General features: G+C 40.3%; 1 protein-coding gene across 4 annotated transcripts in view; it reads right to left on the reverse strand.

The window, feature by feature from the left end:
• Positions 1 to 19,217, reverse strand: part of ACSL4 (acyl-CoA synthetase long chain family member 4) — an 88,291-nt gene that overhangs the window by 21,196 nt on the left and 47,878 nt on the right. For all 4 annotated transcript variants that reach the window (XM_047843757.1, XM_047843760.1, XM_047843761.1 and 1 more), the window contains 10 exons: positions 18,708 to 18,817; positions 18,450 to 18,588; positions 16,208 to 16,358; positions 15,929 to 16,052; positions 12,675 to 12,746; positions 8,765 to 8,904; positions 7,204 to 7,376; positions 5,135 to 5,209; positions 1,546 to 1,737; positions 306 to 420 (listed from right to left, as the gene is read on the reverse strand). In XM_047843757.1, the coding sequence (XP_047699713.1) occupies positions 306 to 420; positions 1,546 to 1,737; positions 5,135 to 5,209; positions 7,204 to 7,376; positions 8,765 to 8,904; positions 12,675 to 12,746; positions 15,929 to 16,052; positions 16,208 to 16,358; positions 18,450 to 18,588; positions 18,708 to 18,817 (1,291 nt within the window). The remainder of the gene's footprint in view (positions 1 to 305; positions 421 to 1,545; positions 1,738 to 5,134; positions 5,210 to 7,203; positions 7,377 to 8,764; positions 8,905 to 12,674; positions 12,747 to 15,928; positions 16,053 to 16,207; positions 16,359 to 18,449; positions 18,589 to 18,707; positions 18,818 to 19,217) is intronic.

The following is a 19,217-nucleotide window of genomic DNA, read 5'->3' on the forward strand; positions in this document are numbered from 1 at the left end:
TAGGGGTGTTAACTTCTTAGGAAATTTACTTATGCTATGTCTCAGCTGTTAAGGATGTTGAATGAAGTAAGTGCTGTGGCATAGCTAAGTACTTAGCAAGACACAGAAGGTGTCCAATAATTAGTTAAAACGTCTCAATCATCTCAAACGATCTTCAAGCTGTTGAACTTTCAGAAATGCGTAACATTCCCCATTGCTGATGAAAATTTGATGTTTCCCTTATGATTATATGTAATCACAATTTTTTTTCCCAATCATCCTTTTTCTGGAAGTATAGGAGACACAAATGCAGCCTTTAAAATTACCTTTTGGCAAAAGCACAGATGTTGTCTATTAGTGGACAGTTCTTCAATGCAGCTTCAACTTTCCCAAGGGATACATATTCTCCTGCTTGTAACTTCACCAGATCTTTCTTCCGATCTAGAAGTCATGAAGAACGAATGGTAAGTTATCCGGTCCATTTTATTAAGATCTGCACAATTCTGATTTTCCCTCAATCTCATTGCCTTAATCTTTATTTACACAGATACTTCTTCTATAATTCTGTTATAGAATAATGCTTGTTCATGCACATCCATTACAAGGAAAACACCTAGCTGAAGAAGTACTAGCTAAAATGCTCAGTATTTTATTATAATCTTAAATACTATGATAAAGTTAATGGAAGGGACAGGGTCTTACAGCATTAGATTTGAATGACAGCTCTGCCCATTACAAGCTACATGATCCTGGGCAGGTCAATTGACCCCACCAACCCTCAATTTTATCAGAGATACTGACACCTACCTCATATAAGCATATAGGACAATGTCTGGCATACAGAACATGTTTAATAAATGTTAATTCCCCATTTTCCTTATTTGACATTACCTTATTAAAATGACAGTGCTCTAAGAAAGAATGTGCTGGCACAGGATGGCACAGCTTGAATAATCATCAGTGGCCTTACAACTCCATATGAATTCTGACTTGCCTACCCATAGCCTGGGAACCCACTCTACATGCTGACAGAAACCCACCTTTGATTCCAGTGCAATTAAGGATCAAGAAAAAAAAAAAAAAGTAGAGGGGATTGGTTCTAGATTAAATCATGTTTACCAGGGATTTCCCCAGTAGATCAAACTTCAGGATGAAGAACCAATTTTCCCAAGAAATCTTTAACTACATTCAGGTCAGGTACAGGTCCAGAGAGATTTAAATGGACCGCTAGAGATATGACTGAGGAAATTTTATGGCTTAAAAAGGACCTGAATGGGACTCTACAGAGTGGTCCTTCCCAGCTGGCTAGTCAAATTTTTATTTTAGCTTTTGCCTGATTAAAGGGAATAACAGAAGGGCTATTTTGGAGCTAAAAGTCTATTTCACTAGGCTTAGTGAGGGCAGTGCCAAACCAACTGACATTCTCAAGAATAGATCACTGTTGAGGATTTATGATTTTCTAAGGTTCCAGGATAGCTGGAGCCATATGTATAGATAGCCACTAGGGAAAATAATGTGTCCACACTGCCTCTTGGATAGGAAGGAAAATGGTGAGAATATACTGACCTATAATCTGTAAACATCCATCAGGGTGAAATTCTCCAATATCTCCAGTGCAAAACCACCTTTGGCCATTTTCATCCACAGAGTAATCCTCTGCCGTTTTCTCTTCATTTTTAAAATACCCCATGGAGATATTCTGTCCACCAATTACAATTTCCCCTCTGGGGTTTGGCTTGTCATGAATTGTGTAGCCGCCTGGAAGCCATTAAATTAGTTATTGTTCTAAAACAAAATGTACTTGCATTCATTCTTAACACTCCTGTGTTAATATTTTTCTGCAGATCAAATTTTGTTACTCCTTGGGAGAACATTAGTTTCCATGTATTCACATTGACCTGAGGATAATGGGTAACTGTAATTTGGGGGGTACTGAGGAAGGCGCAATGATAATAACCAACCACCACCCATCCCAAACCTTCCCAATGACAAAATTTCACACTTAGAACGCCACTGAAGCTTGGGGTTCATAGAGCTTTAAGAAAAAATTACCCCCAAGAAGGGTAACGATTGAAGCTGTTTTAAGTAAATTAGTAATATGCTGGTATCAATGCATTTCAGATTTTTTTCTAAGGAGGTTTTAATACAGGGGCGCCTGGGTGGCTCAGTTGGTTAAGCATCTGATTTTGGCTTAGGTCATGATCTCACAGTTTGTGAGTTTGAGCCCTGCATTGGGATCTCTGCTGTCAGCACTGAATCCGTTTTGGATCCCGTCTCCCTCTCTGCCCTTCCCTCTCTTGTGTTCTCTTTCTCTGAAAAATAAAAAAAAATAATAAAACATTAAGGAGGTTTTAATACAAGAGAGCAGGTAGGGAGTGTCTACCAAAGGCAACACCATGAAGTGAGAGGGAAAGAGAAGCTATGGGAAACAGGCAGGAAACTATATTTTCTTAACTTTGGCCTATGGCCAGTCACGACTTTAGACTTTTTAAAAAAATTTTTAATTTATTTTTGAGTGAGAGACCGAGCATGAGCAGGGGAGGGGCACAGAGAGAGGGAGTCACAGAATCTGAAGCAGGCCCCAGGCTCCAAGCTGTCAGCAGAGAGCCCAGTGCAGGGCTTGAACCCACGAACTGCAAGATCATGACCTGAGCCAAAGTCAGATGCTTAACTGACTGAGCTACCCAGGCACCCCACCCAGTCACAACTTTAAAACACTGAAATGACTGACAAGAGCTCTAAAATATTTTACCACTACTCATTACCTATTTATTATTGAATAAAGCTTAATTTAAGGGAAAAATACAAAAATCTGAATTCATAAACTGAGATGTTGATTAGGTTTTATGTTTAATTTTGTAATGTTTATTTATTTTTGAGAGAGAGTGCTAGAGGAGGAGAGGCAGAGAGAGAGGGAGACACAGAATCTGAAGCAGGCTCCAGGCTCTGAGCTGTCAGCACAGCACCCAACGCAGGGCTCGAACTCACGAACTGCAAGATCATGACCTGAGCAGAAGTCGGACGCTTAACTGGCTGAGCCACCCAGGCGCCCCTAGGTTTTAAGTTTTACAAGGATTCAAGCAGAGTCCTTTCAGCTGTTAGCTGCTCTTAAAAATTTTAAACTATTCAATATTTAAATATGAAATCCATTGCATATAAAATATTAAGATCATTCCTATTATATAAAACAAAGTTTCCCTCATGGCAAGGAAAACTCCAGAGACATATGCAAAAATGGCCCCACTCCCCAAAACTGATGGATGCTGAAGTACAATAACAGAAACTCAGAAAATAAAAATTAGGGGCAAAATTCGCCTTACCAAGTTGTACGATATACCTGCTTTCTCTAATTTCACTGCCTAATAAATAACCCATCTAATGAAACAGTTGTGCTGCTAAAGCTCAACACACCCAGACACATATTGTCTATGATGTCTTCAGATTTTCATCCTAAAATCGGAACAGCATGGCCATGGGAGACAGAAGGAGGACTTAGTCCCAGGATGTAAAGATCTTGGGAATGCAACTGGATTTTAAATGTGGTTTTTAAAAAGAAGTAGTTGTAGGGCACCTGGGTGGCTAGTCAGTTAAGTGTCTGACTTCAGCTCAGGTTACGATCTCATAGTTTGTGGGTTCTAGCCCCACATCAGGCTGTCTGCTCTCAGCACAGAGCTCACTTTGGATCCTGTCCCCCACTCTCTGCCTCTCCCACGCTCACATTCTCTCTCTCTCTCAAAAGTAAAATAAACATTTAAAAATAAAATAAAATAAAGGGGCGCCCGGGTAGCTCAGTCGGTTAAGCGTCCGACTTCGGCTCAGGTCATGATCTCACAGTCCATGAGTTTGAGCCCCGCGTCAGGCTCTGTGCTGACCGCTCAGAGCCTGGAGCCTGTTTCAGATTCTGTGTCTCCCTCTCTCTCTGCCCCTCCCCTGTTCATGCTCTGTCTCTCTCTGTCTCAAAAATAAATAAATGTTAAAAAAAAATTAAAAAAAAAGAAAAATAAAATAAAATAAAATAAAATAAAATAAAATAAAATAAAAAGAAATAGTCATTTGCTCTTTGAGCACTGACAATAATGCACATAGGCAGAAAGTCATAGGAGGAGAAACACTTAGGAACTCCAAGTTTATGTCAGATACAGCCGATTCATGGTCTTGGGTTTGAACAACCTAAGAGAATTGTCCTAGAAGGTAACTAACTGGTCCTTTAAATTTTCACCTATGGCTCCATTCAACAATGAATATTCCCTTTTAAGATCTTAAGTTTTTAAAAAAAATTTTTTTAAGTTTATTTATTTATTTTGAGAGACAGAGAGAGAGAGAAAGAGCACAAGTGGGGGAGGGGCAGAGACAGAGAGAGAGAGAATTCCAAGCAGGCTCCACACTGTCAGCACAGAGCCCCACGTGGGGCTCAAACTCATGAACCGTGAGATCATGACCTGACCTGAGATCAAGAGTTGGACACTTAACCAACTGAGCCACCCAGGCACCCCTAAATTCTTAAGCTTTTTAATTACTTTTCCTTTATCTGGCAAGGCCAGGCTGTTCATTATTTTGCAGTTAATGCAACACATTTAGTAGTTTTCAGTTTTACCAGGAAGACTGGTTTACTTCTGCCTCCAGCTGCTTTATAGAAAGGATTATCACCAATGTCTATAAAGTGCAGCCCTCCCTTTACAATTAAATATAAAGATAAAATCATACAAATGGCCTGAGAACTGAGTCTCATCTGTGAAAATGTTTGCGGGGGTCAAGAGCTAAGAGGTTGGAGCATGCATGTGTCATCAGTCAGTCCTTCAATCCCCTAAAAATCTGGGGTTTCATTTCCTGGCCCAAATGTCCTCACTAGCAAAGTCAAGCTTCCAAAGATCGGATATACATCCTTCTCCAGACCTAGGGAATGCCCCACTAAGAATGTTCTTCCTCTTTACCATCAAGTATTCTCAAGTTCAGAATCATCATGCCTAAATTCCAGAGGTTTTTCTTTTCCTCTTGGGACCCTCTTTACTGAGGAACAGAAAGCACCGGGAACCAGCAACAGCAAAGAGTCCCTTGCTATCACAGACGACCTAACACTTTAAAGACTGGGTGTCTTGGGGCTCATGGTGGTTTTCAGCGTATCTAGAACCAGTAGAGCTGGTCATAAAACTCTTACCTTCCTGCCAGTCTTTTAGCTTAATTTCACAGCAAATAAGAGGGGCTCCAACTCTGCCCGTAGTATAGTCAGTAACTAGGAGGAAAATGCAACAAATATATTAGCATACCACATTTCAGACTTGTGCCCATGGGAGACCAGGGATATTGGAGTTAGAACCAGAGTCTCACAGATGATAAAAGAGAGGCCACTGTGAGTGCAGCACAACGTGTGACCATGCTTCAGTATTTCAACTCTATTTCAACAGTGCAATCAGTACCAATGTTGTTACATCACTTTCGCTTCTCACGGGCTCTATTTCAGATAATAAGTACAAAAATCTCTGTGAAAGGAGGAGAGCTGCCCCTACCATTATCTACCTAGGATTCCAGGAGGACAGATTTGGATTGGAATTCCTTTTCTGCCACTCACTGATTGACTGTGTAACTTGGACAAATTACTTAACCCCACTGGGCCTCCATCTCCCCATCTATTAAAGGGGGAGAGTAAGAAAACCTACTTCTTATAGAGATATGCTGTAGGGATTCAATGAGATGATGCGTGGATGGTGCTTAACACTTCTTGGCACAAACTCAGTTTTCAATAAATGTTAACTGCTATTACCAAACAGGATGATGACGATATTCTCCTTTTGTAATTTGTAAGTACTGCTATCAATAATCAAGTATTTATAGATACCCTATAATGTACCTAGCATTATATTAAACACTGAAAGGAGGAAACACGTAAAAGATAAGGAGACTATGCCCTCAATGAGCTTACAAACAAACTACCTGGGACAAAATGCGCATGAAGCAACTCAGAGCACATTTAAATACTCAATTTCATGGTACTGGAAGTGCACACAACGGTACCTCAGGGACTTGAAAGATCAATGTGAAATGAAATCACTGGCAAAGACTTAATTGAAGAGTTGAGCATTAAAAGGTGGCTGTGTCCAGTTAGCAAAAAGGGCATTCCAAGACAAGGGAACAGAAAATACAGAGAGGTGAGAGCAAGAATGCCCGTAAGAGAAAGAGAGGAGAGCAGAGCCAGGGTGTGTGTGTGTGTGTGTGTGTGTGTGTGTGTGTGTGTGTGTAAAATAATGGAAAATAATGATGGATGGGGACAACGGCAACAGATTAAAGATGTCTGGAAGCTAGGTCCACCAGGGCTGAAGCAGTGTTTGAGGTGGAGATGCCCAACAGAAATATACAGGATCAATCACAAGTGATACAATAGAGGCAGGAATGGCCGCTAAAAGGCTGTTACCTCAGAGGAGTGTGAGGCAATAAGAGGCCAGGTACGAAAGGTGGCATGCAGGGGAGGGAGCAGTCCAATGAACAAATGGGAAGATCCAATTGAAGTTAAAGTTTTAAAAAATAAACAATTAGAAGACTTCAAAGCTAATGCTGTGAATGGTTTTAAGGATGGTAATACCACAGTCACCAACCATCTGCCAGGTGGACAGAGGTCTGGGATGATGGCATTGATTTTGGGCACATGAATATAAAGTGAAAGTGGGATGATCCAAAAAGTATTACCTACCCCAGTGTTTCCCAACCCAAGATGATTTCACCCCTCAGGGGGTATTTGGTAATGTTTTGATTTATGTTCCATTGCCACAGCTGGGAGGAGTGAGTTACTCCTGATACCTACCTGGCTGATAAACATCCTATAATGCACAAGAGAGCCCCACCAATAAAGAATTATCTGGTTTGAAATTTCCATAGTGCCAAAGTTGACACGGCTATCGGGTTTTGAAAAGAACAGAAAACAAACAAGAAGTCAGGGCAGGAATATACATTCAAGAGGGAGCATAAAAATGATACTTTTTTCCAAGAGTGCAGTTCTCCGAGGAAACAAGCATTTAGACAGAAGAGACTAAAGGACCAGGGTGACAGAATTTTGAGGACTGACAAGATGGCATAAATACAGACAAGGCTTAAACATAAAGGGCACACGTGATAGTTCAACTGGAAGTTTCTAGAACTAAACCTGTTCAGGATTACACTGAATCTGTTATTACTTAAGGGGTATAAACATTAGTGACAACAAACAGAATTATTTGCCATGTTACCAGTACTTACCTTCAGTAACTGTGCCGGCACCACATGATTCTGTCAGTCCGTAACCCTGACCCACAGGGCAGCAGAAGCAGACATTCATGAATCGGTGTGTCTGAGGAGACAGCGGGGCTCCACCAGACAGCATCATGCGGACATTCCCTCCCAGCAAAGCCTTCACCTTTTTAAACAGTAACCTTGAGAAAAGCACAAGGGGCAATAATTTGAATACATGCATACATTATGCTTGGTCACATCCTAATGTATAAGCTCTGGGAACTATTTCTTGACTTTGGTTGGACACCTACATTTCAGAACCATGGTGGTAATTAATGAGAGGTTCACAAAGCAACGATTAATAACACCTTGAAAAAAAAAATGCCAGAAAATGACAGATGGTAGCTATACTTGTGGCGAGCACAGTATAATGTACAGAGTGGTCAGATCACTATGTTGTCCACCTGAAACTAAGGGAACACTGTACATCAGCTATACTTCCATTTTTAAAATTCCAGAAAGACTCTTAAAAATTAAAAAAAAAAAGAGGCAGTGTTGGGAAACTGCTCTCACATACAGCAAATGAAAGAAAATGATGATGTCAAAGGAAACAAAAATTACAATTGTCTTTAGAACATTTAGTTATTGACCTTATCTCCCTTTTAATGAAAAATGTTTCCCTATCTCCACCCTCCAGTATAACATTTAAAATAGCTGTTATGCTCAGGGTGCCTGGATGGCTTGGTTGGCTGAGTGTCCAAGTTCTGCTCAGGTCATGATCTCATGGTTTGTGGGTTCGAGCCCCGCATTGGGCTCTGTGCTGACAGCTCGGAGCCTAGAGCCTGCTTTGGATTCTGTGTCTCTCTCGCTCTCTGACCCTCCCCCACTCATGCTATGTCTCTCTCTCTCTCTCTCTCTCAAAAATAAAATAAACATTTAAAAAAATTAAAAATAAGGGGCACCTGGGTGGCTCAGTCAGTTAAGTGTCGGACTCTCAATTTTGGCTCAGGTCATGATCTTACAGTGTGTGTGCGTTCAAGCCTCTCACTGGGCTGTGTGCTGAGAGCTCAGAGCCTGAAGCCTGCTGCGGATCCTGTCTCCCTCTCTATGCCCCTCCCCTGCTCTCTCTCTTTCTCTCTCTCTCTCTCAAAAACAAACACTAACCAAAATAGCTGTTATGTTCATATATTTATTACACTGTTTTATGAATACAATAAATCAGAAACCTTCCTGCAGATTAAAATCTTGAGTATCACCTTTTGTCAGAACTGACCCTTTGTAAACTCACGCATTTTGATTCCAAAGTCTAATCTAGTTTTTCTTCATAAGACCAAATTCTGCAATAAAGTCTTAAACATTTACTCAATTATTAAAATCTGTTCAACTGCCAAGATCAGAGCTCAGAGTCCTCTGTCTATGTTTGCTATGGAAGCAATGAGGGTTAGAAGTGAATAAAAGGGAAATGCAACCTTATGATGATGGTGGTGATGCCCAAAGTAAATTAGCTTGCCATTTACTTCTTCATCTTCCAGATGTAAACACACGATATCTCCAGGCTCACACTACAGAGTCTATGAAATGTACTTACATATTGCAAAGTGGTGCATCGTATCCTTTTTTGATCTGTTCCAACTTGTAATCATACCCTATCTTGAACAGTGTTTTCTGAATATAATTCATCTCTTGGACTTTGCTCATAACATTCTTATAAATTCTGTCCATGATTTCCTAAAAGGCAAGCAAAATATTCAATAATCTGAAAAGAATTACACCAACACGGAGATGGTCTTTAGTTGAAGATACCTTGTTTCTGACCTCTTAGGTCAAAGTTTTTAGTATAATGGATATATTTACTTTATTATATAATTAATTTCACTGACTTTACTTGTTCACGATTTCAAAAAGACTAGGGACACGTATAGGGATTTTCTGGTTCTATACACTAAGTTTATCTAAAAATTTTAAAAAATGTCTACTAGAGTGTAAATAATTCATTCACCTCCCACATAAGTATCATTTTTAATTCTTTTTTTCAAATATATTCACTTATTTCCCAATAGCACCGAAAAACACCCAACTATGTTGAATCTAATTCTGATGTTTTTCTCACTACTACCTTGTGACTCTTATAGCATGGCAGAGAGATTTACAGAGTTTCTTAAGAGTTGTCTTACAGAATTTTCTAGAGTTCCTTAAAATTCTTATGTCCCTGTAATTTAGGCATTTCTACTCCCTTTCAGTAGAAGCTAAGATTACAAAAACGAACAGGATTCTTGCTCATGGCTCCTTGGAAAATTCAAGGAGGACTAGGTTCGAGATACAGTGACTCCCAAGGTAATACACAAAACAACAAGAACCCCGAAACAAACCAGCAAAAAAGCCCAGACTATCACTAAATGATGTTTTCTTGAAACGAGTAAGCACAAATTAATAAGAATTATTGCATAAAGCACATCTATTTATAAACACCTAATTTTAAATAGTTAAAGTGGCAATTAGTGGAAATTCAGTTGTGCTACCATGAATAGTTTTATGAATGGCTCTTTCGATATCATAACAGAGCCATTCACAAATAAGCACAGCAAAAACATCTCTTGCCTTATGCTATGGGAAAGTAGTCAGAAAGAAAAAGACAAATACTATATGGTCTCACTTCTATGTGGACTCTAAACCGGCCAACCTCAGCAACCGAGAGTAGACTGGTGGCTGCCAGAAGCTAGCGGGTGGGGCAAATAGGGAGATGTTGGTCCAAGGATACAAACTTACAGGCAGAAGATGAGCAAGTCCTGGGGATGTAATGTACAGCACAGCACAGGGAGTAGAGTTAACAAGACTGTATTATATACTCGAAAGTTGCTAAAAGAGTAGATCTTAAATGTTCTCATCATATACATACACATGGTAACTTTGTGAGATGATGGGTGCGTTAACATTATTATAGTAATCTTTTCACAATACATACATATGTCAAATCACTGTACACTGTATACCTTAATTGACACGATGGTATGTGTCAATTATATCCCAATAAAGCTCATGGGGGTGGAGGGAGGCTGCAACAGCATTCAAGGATGGCACAATGTTGTCCTGTCCATTTCCACAGATGGAATCATTGTGTTAACTGACATATTTGTCTAGATCTGTGATTGAGAAATTCCAAAAGTTCCCTACAGGACTTTAATATCCTGTAACTATCCCACTTAAGAAAGTGAATAGGATGTCAGGTGGAGGAAAAAAGCCTACAGGAGTGAGACAGATGTGACAGAACTACCTCCACTGCTCTTTCCAGTAGATAAGAGTCATGGGCACTGGAAGGCCTCTATGAGTAAGGAACACAAATGATAGTTGTAACAAATTGGCAGGATTTATTATTAGCACAATAAGTCACCCTTCACTTCAACCTAATGTTACATGATGTTCAACTGAGTCAGTGCTTACAAGAAGCAGTGATGTATTCTAAATTCTCAGCCTGTGAATACGTGACTGTACAATACTAAATGGATCTTTCATTCTGATCCAGGAAAGAAACAAACTCAGATAATAGAATCTATCGATTTTCAGTAAAAAAGATTTTTTTAAGGCCTATTTATACAGGAGGGGGAGGAGTTAAGGGAACCAACAAAGTTCAGTGAAACACCCATGGACCAGCAACATGAGAGTCTGTTTACTATCCTCAGGCCTAAAGAACCAAGAGGAGAGATGTATTATTGGAACCCGGTGAAGACTATAGCCACGGGCAAGACCTGGTTACAGCCAATGGGAAAGAGATTGTTCCATGGACGCTTGACAACTGCCCCAAATTGCAGCCCAACAGGGAAGGAGCAAAGGCAGTAAATATGCAGAACCCCTCCTCTCTCCCTGCCCTGTGATCTCTCCTGAGTGCCAGTAATTGGCTGAACCCAACAAAAGACAAGCAAGCCCTGGTGATTCATCCACAGAAGTTAGCCTTCCAAGGCACAAAGTAAAGAAGAATGGACCATGGGCAATTAGAAGATACACAGCATATCCACAAACTCCTGCTTATCCTTCAGGCCTAAATTCAGACATTGCTTCCTACAGTCCTTGGTCTTTTTCCTTCCCTATGTTCTCTGATAGGGTTTACTAGGGACTCCTGTACTTTGAGTAATAAACCCAAAATATTTCCCAAAACACCAAACACAATCACAATCCTAAACAGACAGGCATAGTAGTTAAGAAAAGTCTGGTATCAGACTGGTAGAGTTCGGGCTCTGTGACTTCGGGAAAACTTTTTTTTTTTTCTTTATAAAACCAGAAAAATAGGATCCACCTAGGAGAGTCTTAGGGAGGATTAAGTGAGATAATCCATCTAAAGCCCTTAGGGACAGGTCCTGAAAACAGCAAGTACTGTAGTACCTATCATTAGCATCACTTTATTATGTTTTAATCAGAAGCTTCTTTCAGTTTCCAAACTTGCGGAATTCTTCAGCACCTCTAAATAAAAAGGCAAAGGCTACTCTGCCCTCTTTTAATTCTTTTGTTATTTAATAATTTTGTAATAAGAAGCTTAAAAAACAAAGTGGCTGAACACTTCATTATCTCGTCTCCAATTTTCCATGTACAAAAATAATTCTGAGAGAGATACTGGGATGAGACTTAAAATCTGATCACAATACAAGCAGTCACGGTATACAGTCCCGCTGGAGTTTCCAAGCCTAAAAGTGCTAGAACATATCTGATTATGCACATTTGAAACACTGTGTGAAATGTTTATCATTACAAGGCCAAAAACGCTGTAACATCTTATTTTGATGAAAGGCAGTATTTCACATAAGGATTTTAAACGTCTGGAACTAAGCTTTTTTCTTTGGAAAATCTCTCAAGTGCCAGTTTTCCTAGTCACGATTAGGGTCAGGAGGCTTGGATTTGAGACTCAGTTCCATAACTTTGGATATGCTGCTTCAGTTCTCTGGGATGACCTACGCTTCCTCATTTGTTTGAAATTTGTGATTAGGGGCGCCTACATGGCTCAGTCAGTTAAGCATCCAACTTAGGCCCAGATCATGATCTCGCAGTCCAAGAGTTCAAGCCCTGCATCAGGGTCCACGCTGTCAGTGTGGAGCCTGCTTGCGATTCTCTCTCTCCCCCCTCTGCCCTTCCTCCGCTCATGTGCGCATCGCGTGTGCACACTCTGTCTGTCTCAAAATAAACTTTTAAAAAGTCCAAAATAAAAATAAAATACAATTTGTGATTAAACAAAAATGAGATCTAGAATATCTTCTACCCTTGAAATATTATGGCCACTTCTCACGCTAGGTAATCTGAACTAGGTCATGTTCATCACTAATTTTCCAGGATCAGCAACACTAACAGGCATACATGTCAGAAGTTTGCCAATGCTGATCTCAGATTTAAATGAACACACTTGCCACGATCTCAATTGAGTGAAGTTGTTTAAAAATGTATGCAAAACCCTGAGAGCATCACCTTTTAAAAAGTCCAAGTGCAAGCAATAAAGGACATTTATATTCTGTACTCACCGGAACGGCCGCCATGAGTGTCGGCTTCAGCACAGTACAGTCTCCTTTGCTTCCCTTTTTAATTTTGCTGGACTACATGAAAGAAAAAGCAAATAGGATCAGGAGAGCCAGCCTCAGCAAAAAAGTGTGATAATTCAAGTACTGACAGTGACAGAAATTTACACAATGGAATCTGATCTTCTATGGCCCCGTTGAGTTATTGGTTACAACTCTCATAACTTGCAAACGTCTAAAGTGGAAGTGGCTTTGGTGCTTTAGCCTGGAGATGATTTCTTCTAGTACATTTCGGCTTTCCTTAGAGGAGAAGCTCTGACTCATAATAAAGGAGAGTGGGATATTTGGGTAAAGTGCGCATTCTTGTCTCTCACGTATCAAGCACAGCACAGATCATCCATTAAAAAAAGAGAGAGAATAGAAAACCTCAGCTAAGGTACAGTGAACACTAAAAGAAAATGGAAAATATTTTAACTTTCTTTGATTAGCCAAATGGCAAAGCCACCTCTTGAAGTCACTGCCATTGATGAACATGATGGAAAAACACTAATTTGGTAACACTGTGGTTGACAGAATACTGAAGACCCTGCCAGTGACCATGTGGGGATATGCACATATATATCTAAGTATGTATATATTTCTCCTTTCTTTTGTTTTCTTTCATTGCTTACACACATAAATACTATTTGGGATTTCAAATATCAGAGCAACAGGTAGAAAAACTGATAAAGCAGCCCACTGAAAAAGGGAGATGAAAGGAAGAACCAGCTATAATGCAGTTCATTAGTCTGTAAGTTTAGATGTATGATGTGTCTATTAGTCACGCTGACACAGGCGGGAAGTAAACCAGCTCTTAAGGGACAGTGTGATATGCCAGGACCACCGGCTTCGTCATAGAGAACTTTCTGCCAATAGAACCAAATTGCTTTTATCCTGCTTTTCTTTAAGATGGATAAAGGAAATAAAATAACTGCTTGTTGTTTCATGTATGTGCGAGTGTGTGCACATTTGCAAGTGGAAACTGACGCCCGCACGTGCATATGACACATGGGAGGGCAGCTCTGTAGAGAGAAAGATGGGCTCTCATGTCCTGCAAGTCCAAGCTGCCCTCCATGTAGTGCTGACCAGTTGTCGCTTTAAAGAGCTGTTCCAGGGTAGCACTAGCCACAAGGAGCCCTTCTTCACTTTCTTTATGACTCTATGTAATGGTATCAGTTCTCTTCTTATGATCGCAATAATCTCAGGACAGCATCACGCTTATCTGTTGGCTTCAAATGTGGCACCTCTAATGTCCCACCTGTTTCTGATTTCCTATCTGAGGGAGATTCCTGGGTTTTTGATTCCTAGAAATATTGAGACTTTTTATTAGGAAGTTCGTGAAAAAGATAGGTGGGGCATTCACTCCAACTGCCCCCCCCTTCCCTACACTGAGGCTATTATTTCCAGAAAGGCAGTGAAAGCTAGAGTTGCTAGTCCCTCACTTCTGAACTTCCCTAAGGTGGGGGGGATCAAACTCAAAGTTTACTGAAAGGTGTTTCACATTTTGAAACATTTCTAAATACAAGAAAAGCCCACTACAGTGCATCAAAAACATAATCGTTGTGGATTTTTTTTTCTTTTAACATTACAGAGTTTTCTAAAAAATTTTTTTTACAGTTCAAGCCCCAGTCTTATTCATAGATCAATTTTAACTTGACTACATCAAGTCTCGTTTATTACTTTACTTGATCACTTCTTTTCTCCATTACTGTTCTAGCAGATTTTAAATGTGAACTTTCAGCTGAGTAGTTCATACGGCAGCTCTCCATCTTACAAAGAGGTTGTGTTCCCTAAAGTACCAAGTAGGTAGTTGTTTAGAACACAGAACATTTTTCTTATGATAAAGCCGCTTCAAGAGGTGGTTGGATTATCCTGGGAAGTTGCAGGGAGGTGGTCATCATTCAGAAAGGACACAAGGACGTTATGGAGTTCCAGGAATGTTCTTTTTTATCTTGATCTAGATATGGATGATTACAGGGGTCTATGTGTGTACATTGAATGCAATCAAGCAGTGTACTTAAGATTCATGTCCTTTAAGTTATACATCCAAAAACAATTTTTTTTTTTAAAAAGATGGCTGGAATCTCAAATCCGAAGACATCCATTTAACTTTTCTGCCTTAATATCACACAACCTACCTAACCTCTCCCTAAAACCAAGTCATTCCTATCTATACTCAGAAACTCTTTTTTGCCTCAACCTCTGGTTGACATTTTTCTATAGCAACAGGTCCAAAGAAGAAATTAAACAACTGTGGACAGTAGGTATTAGCTGTGTAATTTCAAATGCACGTAAAATACGTGAGTTAGCTCTAGCCATTGTTGGGCTTCCTACTGTGAACAAAGGAGAAGGGAGAACCCAGTTGGACTCCAGGCGCAAAGCTGAGGGCTGCCTTTGGATACGCAATAGAACTTTCCATGATGATGGAAAGGTCTGGTACCTGTGCTGTCCAAAGTGGTACCCACTAGTGACACTTAGCTGCTGAGAACTTGAAATGTGGCTGGAGGGGAGGGGGATAAAACATAAGAGACTCTTAAATACAGAGAACAAACTGAGGGTTGCTGGAGGGGTTGTGGGTGGGGAGATGGGCTAAATGGGTAAGGGACATTAAGGACGATACTCATTGGGATGAGCCTTGGTTGTTATACATAGGGGATGAATCACTGGAATCTATTCCTGAAATCATTATTGCACTATATGCTAACTAACTTGGATGTAAATTTAAAAATTTAAAAAAAATTAGAAAACAAAAAGAAATGTGGCTGGAGCAAATGAGAAATGAGATTTTTCTTATATCATTGGAATTATCTCTACTTCAGCGTGCTGTTGTGGACAGCACAGTGTTAGAGAAAACTGAGAGCAAAACTGGGCCACGATCCTACCACCACATCTCCTCCCAGAAAACCTATCCCTGTTTATGGGTAATGTATCCAAAAGACTCGGTGCATTTATCTTCTCTACCCAAGCTATCCAGAGTCAAAATCTCATAAAACAAAATGAAAGTAACTGTAAGCTTCAAAATCATGTAAGAAGATGTAGATGAAGCAACACTAACAAATCCATAACTCTTTTTTACAGCTACATATTTGCCCACAGGGGCTATTTTTGAAGTCGAGGAGAAAGTGCCAGTGAACTGAAGTGTCTCACATTCGCAGTAATACGTTCTCAGGCAAACAGCGCAACTTAATAGGATGGCGCGGAAAGAGCAAAAGGCTTGTCACCTGGTCAGAGAGTGTAAGTGGAGAAGAATAGCCAATCCTACAGCCGTAGGTAAAGCAGGATATCTCTGCTGTCAGTTCTAGCACATGAGCCAAAGGCAAGTAGCCAATGTAAGTGTCCTTTGGTCTAAAATGAAATAAGAGAAACATGTCAGCCGTCAGGAATAAGGCATGGTTAAGTAGAAACATCAATAGCCTTCTCGTTTCTACACAGATGGAGTTTAGACGATGTCAAACAGGAGCTCTCATCGCAAAGAAGAACATGGAATGAGTCTCTCTTACCCCAGCCCAGGAATCCTCTCACACTGGCCTGTCATCCCAGCTATCAAATTGCTATGGTGCATCATCACTCCCTTGGGCCGGCCGGTAGAACCACTGGTATACATGACAATAGCCATGTCCGAAGGAGTTGGTCTGTTCGGAGGAACGCTCGCTAAAAGAATGAAAAAGCACTGCGTTTTCTTCAGTTTAGAAGTTCAATTCCTTACACAAAGATTAAGAGTTTTTAGGTATTTTTTGCATAATGATGAACCATGTAAAACAAATGCTCTCTACTGACAACCGACACAAAAAAAATGGTGATTGAATTTCTGGTTACCTGCAGTGAGAGTCTTGAATGCCACTGTGGCCCTTTTTCTGGGTGTTGAGCCCAATCCCGGTCTACCCCTGCCTGGCCGAGGTGCTGCACACACAGCAGTGCTGTGGAAAGCTAGCCAAGACTTTGGAGAATCAGGGAGATAGACTATCGTGTGCAAGCCCTTCAGGCCTCAGTTTGCTCACCTTTAAAATGAGATGGCTGGGCCTGATTATGGTTCTCAACCACTGGGGGGCATGAGAATTACCTGCAGAACTTAAACAAAATACAGTCTCTGTCTCTGGCCCCCACCTCTGAGCATTCCGGGTCTGGGATGGATCAAAGGCTCCACAGGTGACACTCATACACACCCCTGATTGAAAGCCACTGGACTTGGTATTTTTCTCACTTTTTATAAAAATAATTTCATTTAATAATAACTGAACCATGGACACTGAATTAGATAACCATTATACATTTAACAGATTATTTTAAGATTACGTTCCAAGCAGCACATATAATCCAAAGAACACCAAACCAAAATGATATTTTCTACTGTTTTTAGTGTTGCTTCTTGAAATCTGTATAGGAAATCAGTTTTTCAAAGTACTGAAAAGTGTGCCTAGATAAAAATAACACCAAGAGGTCCTTTCTCTCTTCTCTCTCTCTGTGACTCACTCGCTCACTCACTCCTGTAGTTACAACCCATGTTATGTGTCTGGCTTCAGGACTCTTTTGGGTCTTCCAGATTTAGTGCTTATTGCCCTATCTGGATTGGACCATACTTTGATTCTGTCTAATCAAAATGAGACAGGAATTTTATGATACTGAGAGAGACTGTGTGGAGAGGTTTATAAACACTTCATTCCCTATCAATGGTAATATCTAAATAGTATCTAAATTTCACTCCTCCTAGCCCTCTGTCTGAATTTAGGAATATTATTGTTGTTGTTATCGTAATTTATTGTATTTTTGAAAGAGAGAGAGTGTGTTTGCATGAGTTGGGGTGAGGGGAAGAGGGAGAGAGAGAGAACCTTAAGCAGGCTCCATGCTCAGCGTGGAGCCTGACACAGGTTTCGATCCCACGACCATGGGATCATGACCTGAGCCAAAATCAAGAGTCGATGTTCAAGTGACTGAGCCACCCAGGTGTCCCTGAAGGTACAAATGTTGCTCATCTTAAAGATGAGCTCCAGTGCTATCTTTGCTTTTCCTGAATGACTGGGGGAGGAAAATAGAGAGGTCTTCCTAACAGATTATATTCAGCCATCTTGAGCAGGGGTCGGCAGACTCCTTTTCAGAAAGGACAAGACGGTAAATATTTTAGGCTCTGAGGGCCATACAGCCTCTGCCAAAGGTACCCAGCCATAGACACTTGTTAAATAGTTGTCATGGTATTCTAGTCCAACTTTATTTACAGAAACAGACAGCAGGCTGTAATTTGCCAACCAATGCACTAGAGTCGTGTTTCTCAAACTATGTGTTGTGAGGACCTTTTCCCCTCTAATGATTTATGGATGGATGCTTTTGTAAAATACAATAAAAAGGGATTATTGGAAAAATGAAATGAACATAACACACAAACTTAAAATTTTTGCATTAGGGGTGCCTGGGGGGCTCAGTCCGTTGAGTGTCTGACTCTTCATTTCAGCTCAGGTCATGATCTAGCGTTTCATTGAGTTCAAGGCCCACGTCGGGCTCTGCGCTGAGGGTGGAGCCTACTTGGATTCTCGCTCTCTCCCATCCTCTCTGCCCCTGACCCACATGCACACACTCTCTCTCACACACAAAGTAAATAAACATTCAATCATATATGGTCTTGATAAAAATTTTAAAACTTTTTTTTAAATCCAAGAAGTGTACAGTTTCCACTTGCATTACTTCCTTTCCTGACCTACTGACAACAAACCTTAAACAGATGAATAAATTTGTTTTACCGGCTTTACTTACCGTTTTCTGGCTTGGATCCCAACTCTTCTACTGATTGCATGCTGTGAATCTCAAATCCTTCAGGGTATTCTGCTTTATTGATAGTCTTATTGTCCACATAAATTATATGTTTGACACAGCTGATATCTAACAGTGCAGTCTGTTGAACAGAAACAAGATCCAGCTATTAAATACAGGCCCACGGTAAACTCAGTCATTGGACATTTTCATGACCTGTCAGATAACACCATATTAATTAAGAGAAATGTTTTTATTTACCTTAAGTTTACTTTCCAGAAGTTCAACGCTAGTGATCAGGTAGGTGGCCTCGGATTCATTTAAGCCATGAACTACAGCTTCTTTGCCAAGCGTGGCATATAAAGTCACAACTACACAATAAAAAAAAATACAAATGTGAACTAATTAAACAGTTAGGAGCTACATTATTTAAGTCAGCCTTTTGTGATAGGAACATTCATGGATGCACACGTCTTATAATGTAATTTCATTTCACAGTCTCTGCCAATATCTTTCAACACTGCCTCAAACTTCGAGGTAGCCCCAACTTTTCCTTATAAATTCACAGGATTCTAACATCCTAAACCTGAAGAAACCCAGAAATACTGGAAGTGCCACAACTGTTCAAAAATTAGGCAATCGTGATTCTCGAGGTGAGTAAGTTTCTGGCTGAACTGCTAATTCCGGTCAGAGCTAGCCTACCTAGGACTACCCTATGACATGCAGGTTCACTGGCCATGGCACCAAACAGTGGGTAAGTCCTTGAGAATC

Source organism: Prionailurus viverrinus, chromosome X, assembly GCF_022837055.1.
Source record: "Prionailurus viverrinus isolate Anna chromosome X, UM_Priviv_1.0, whole genome shotgun sequence".
In the NCBI taxonomy this organism is placed as follows: Eukaryota; Metazoa; Chordata; class Mammalia; order Carnivora; family Felidae; genus Prionailurus; species Prionailurus viverrinus.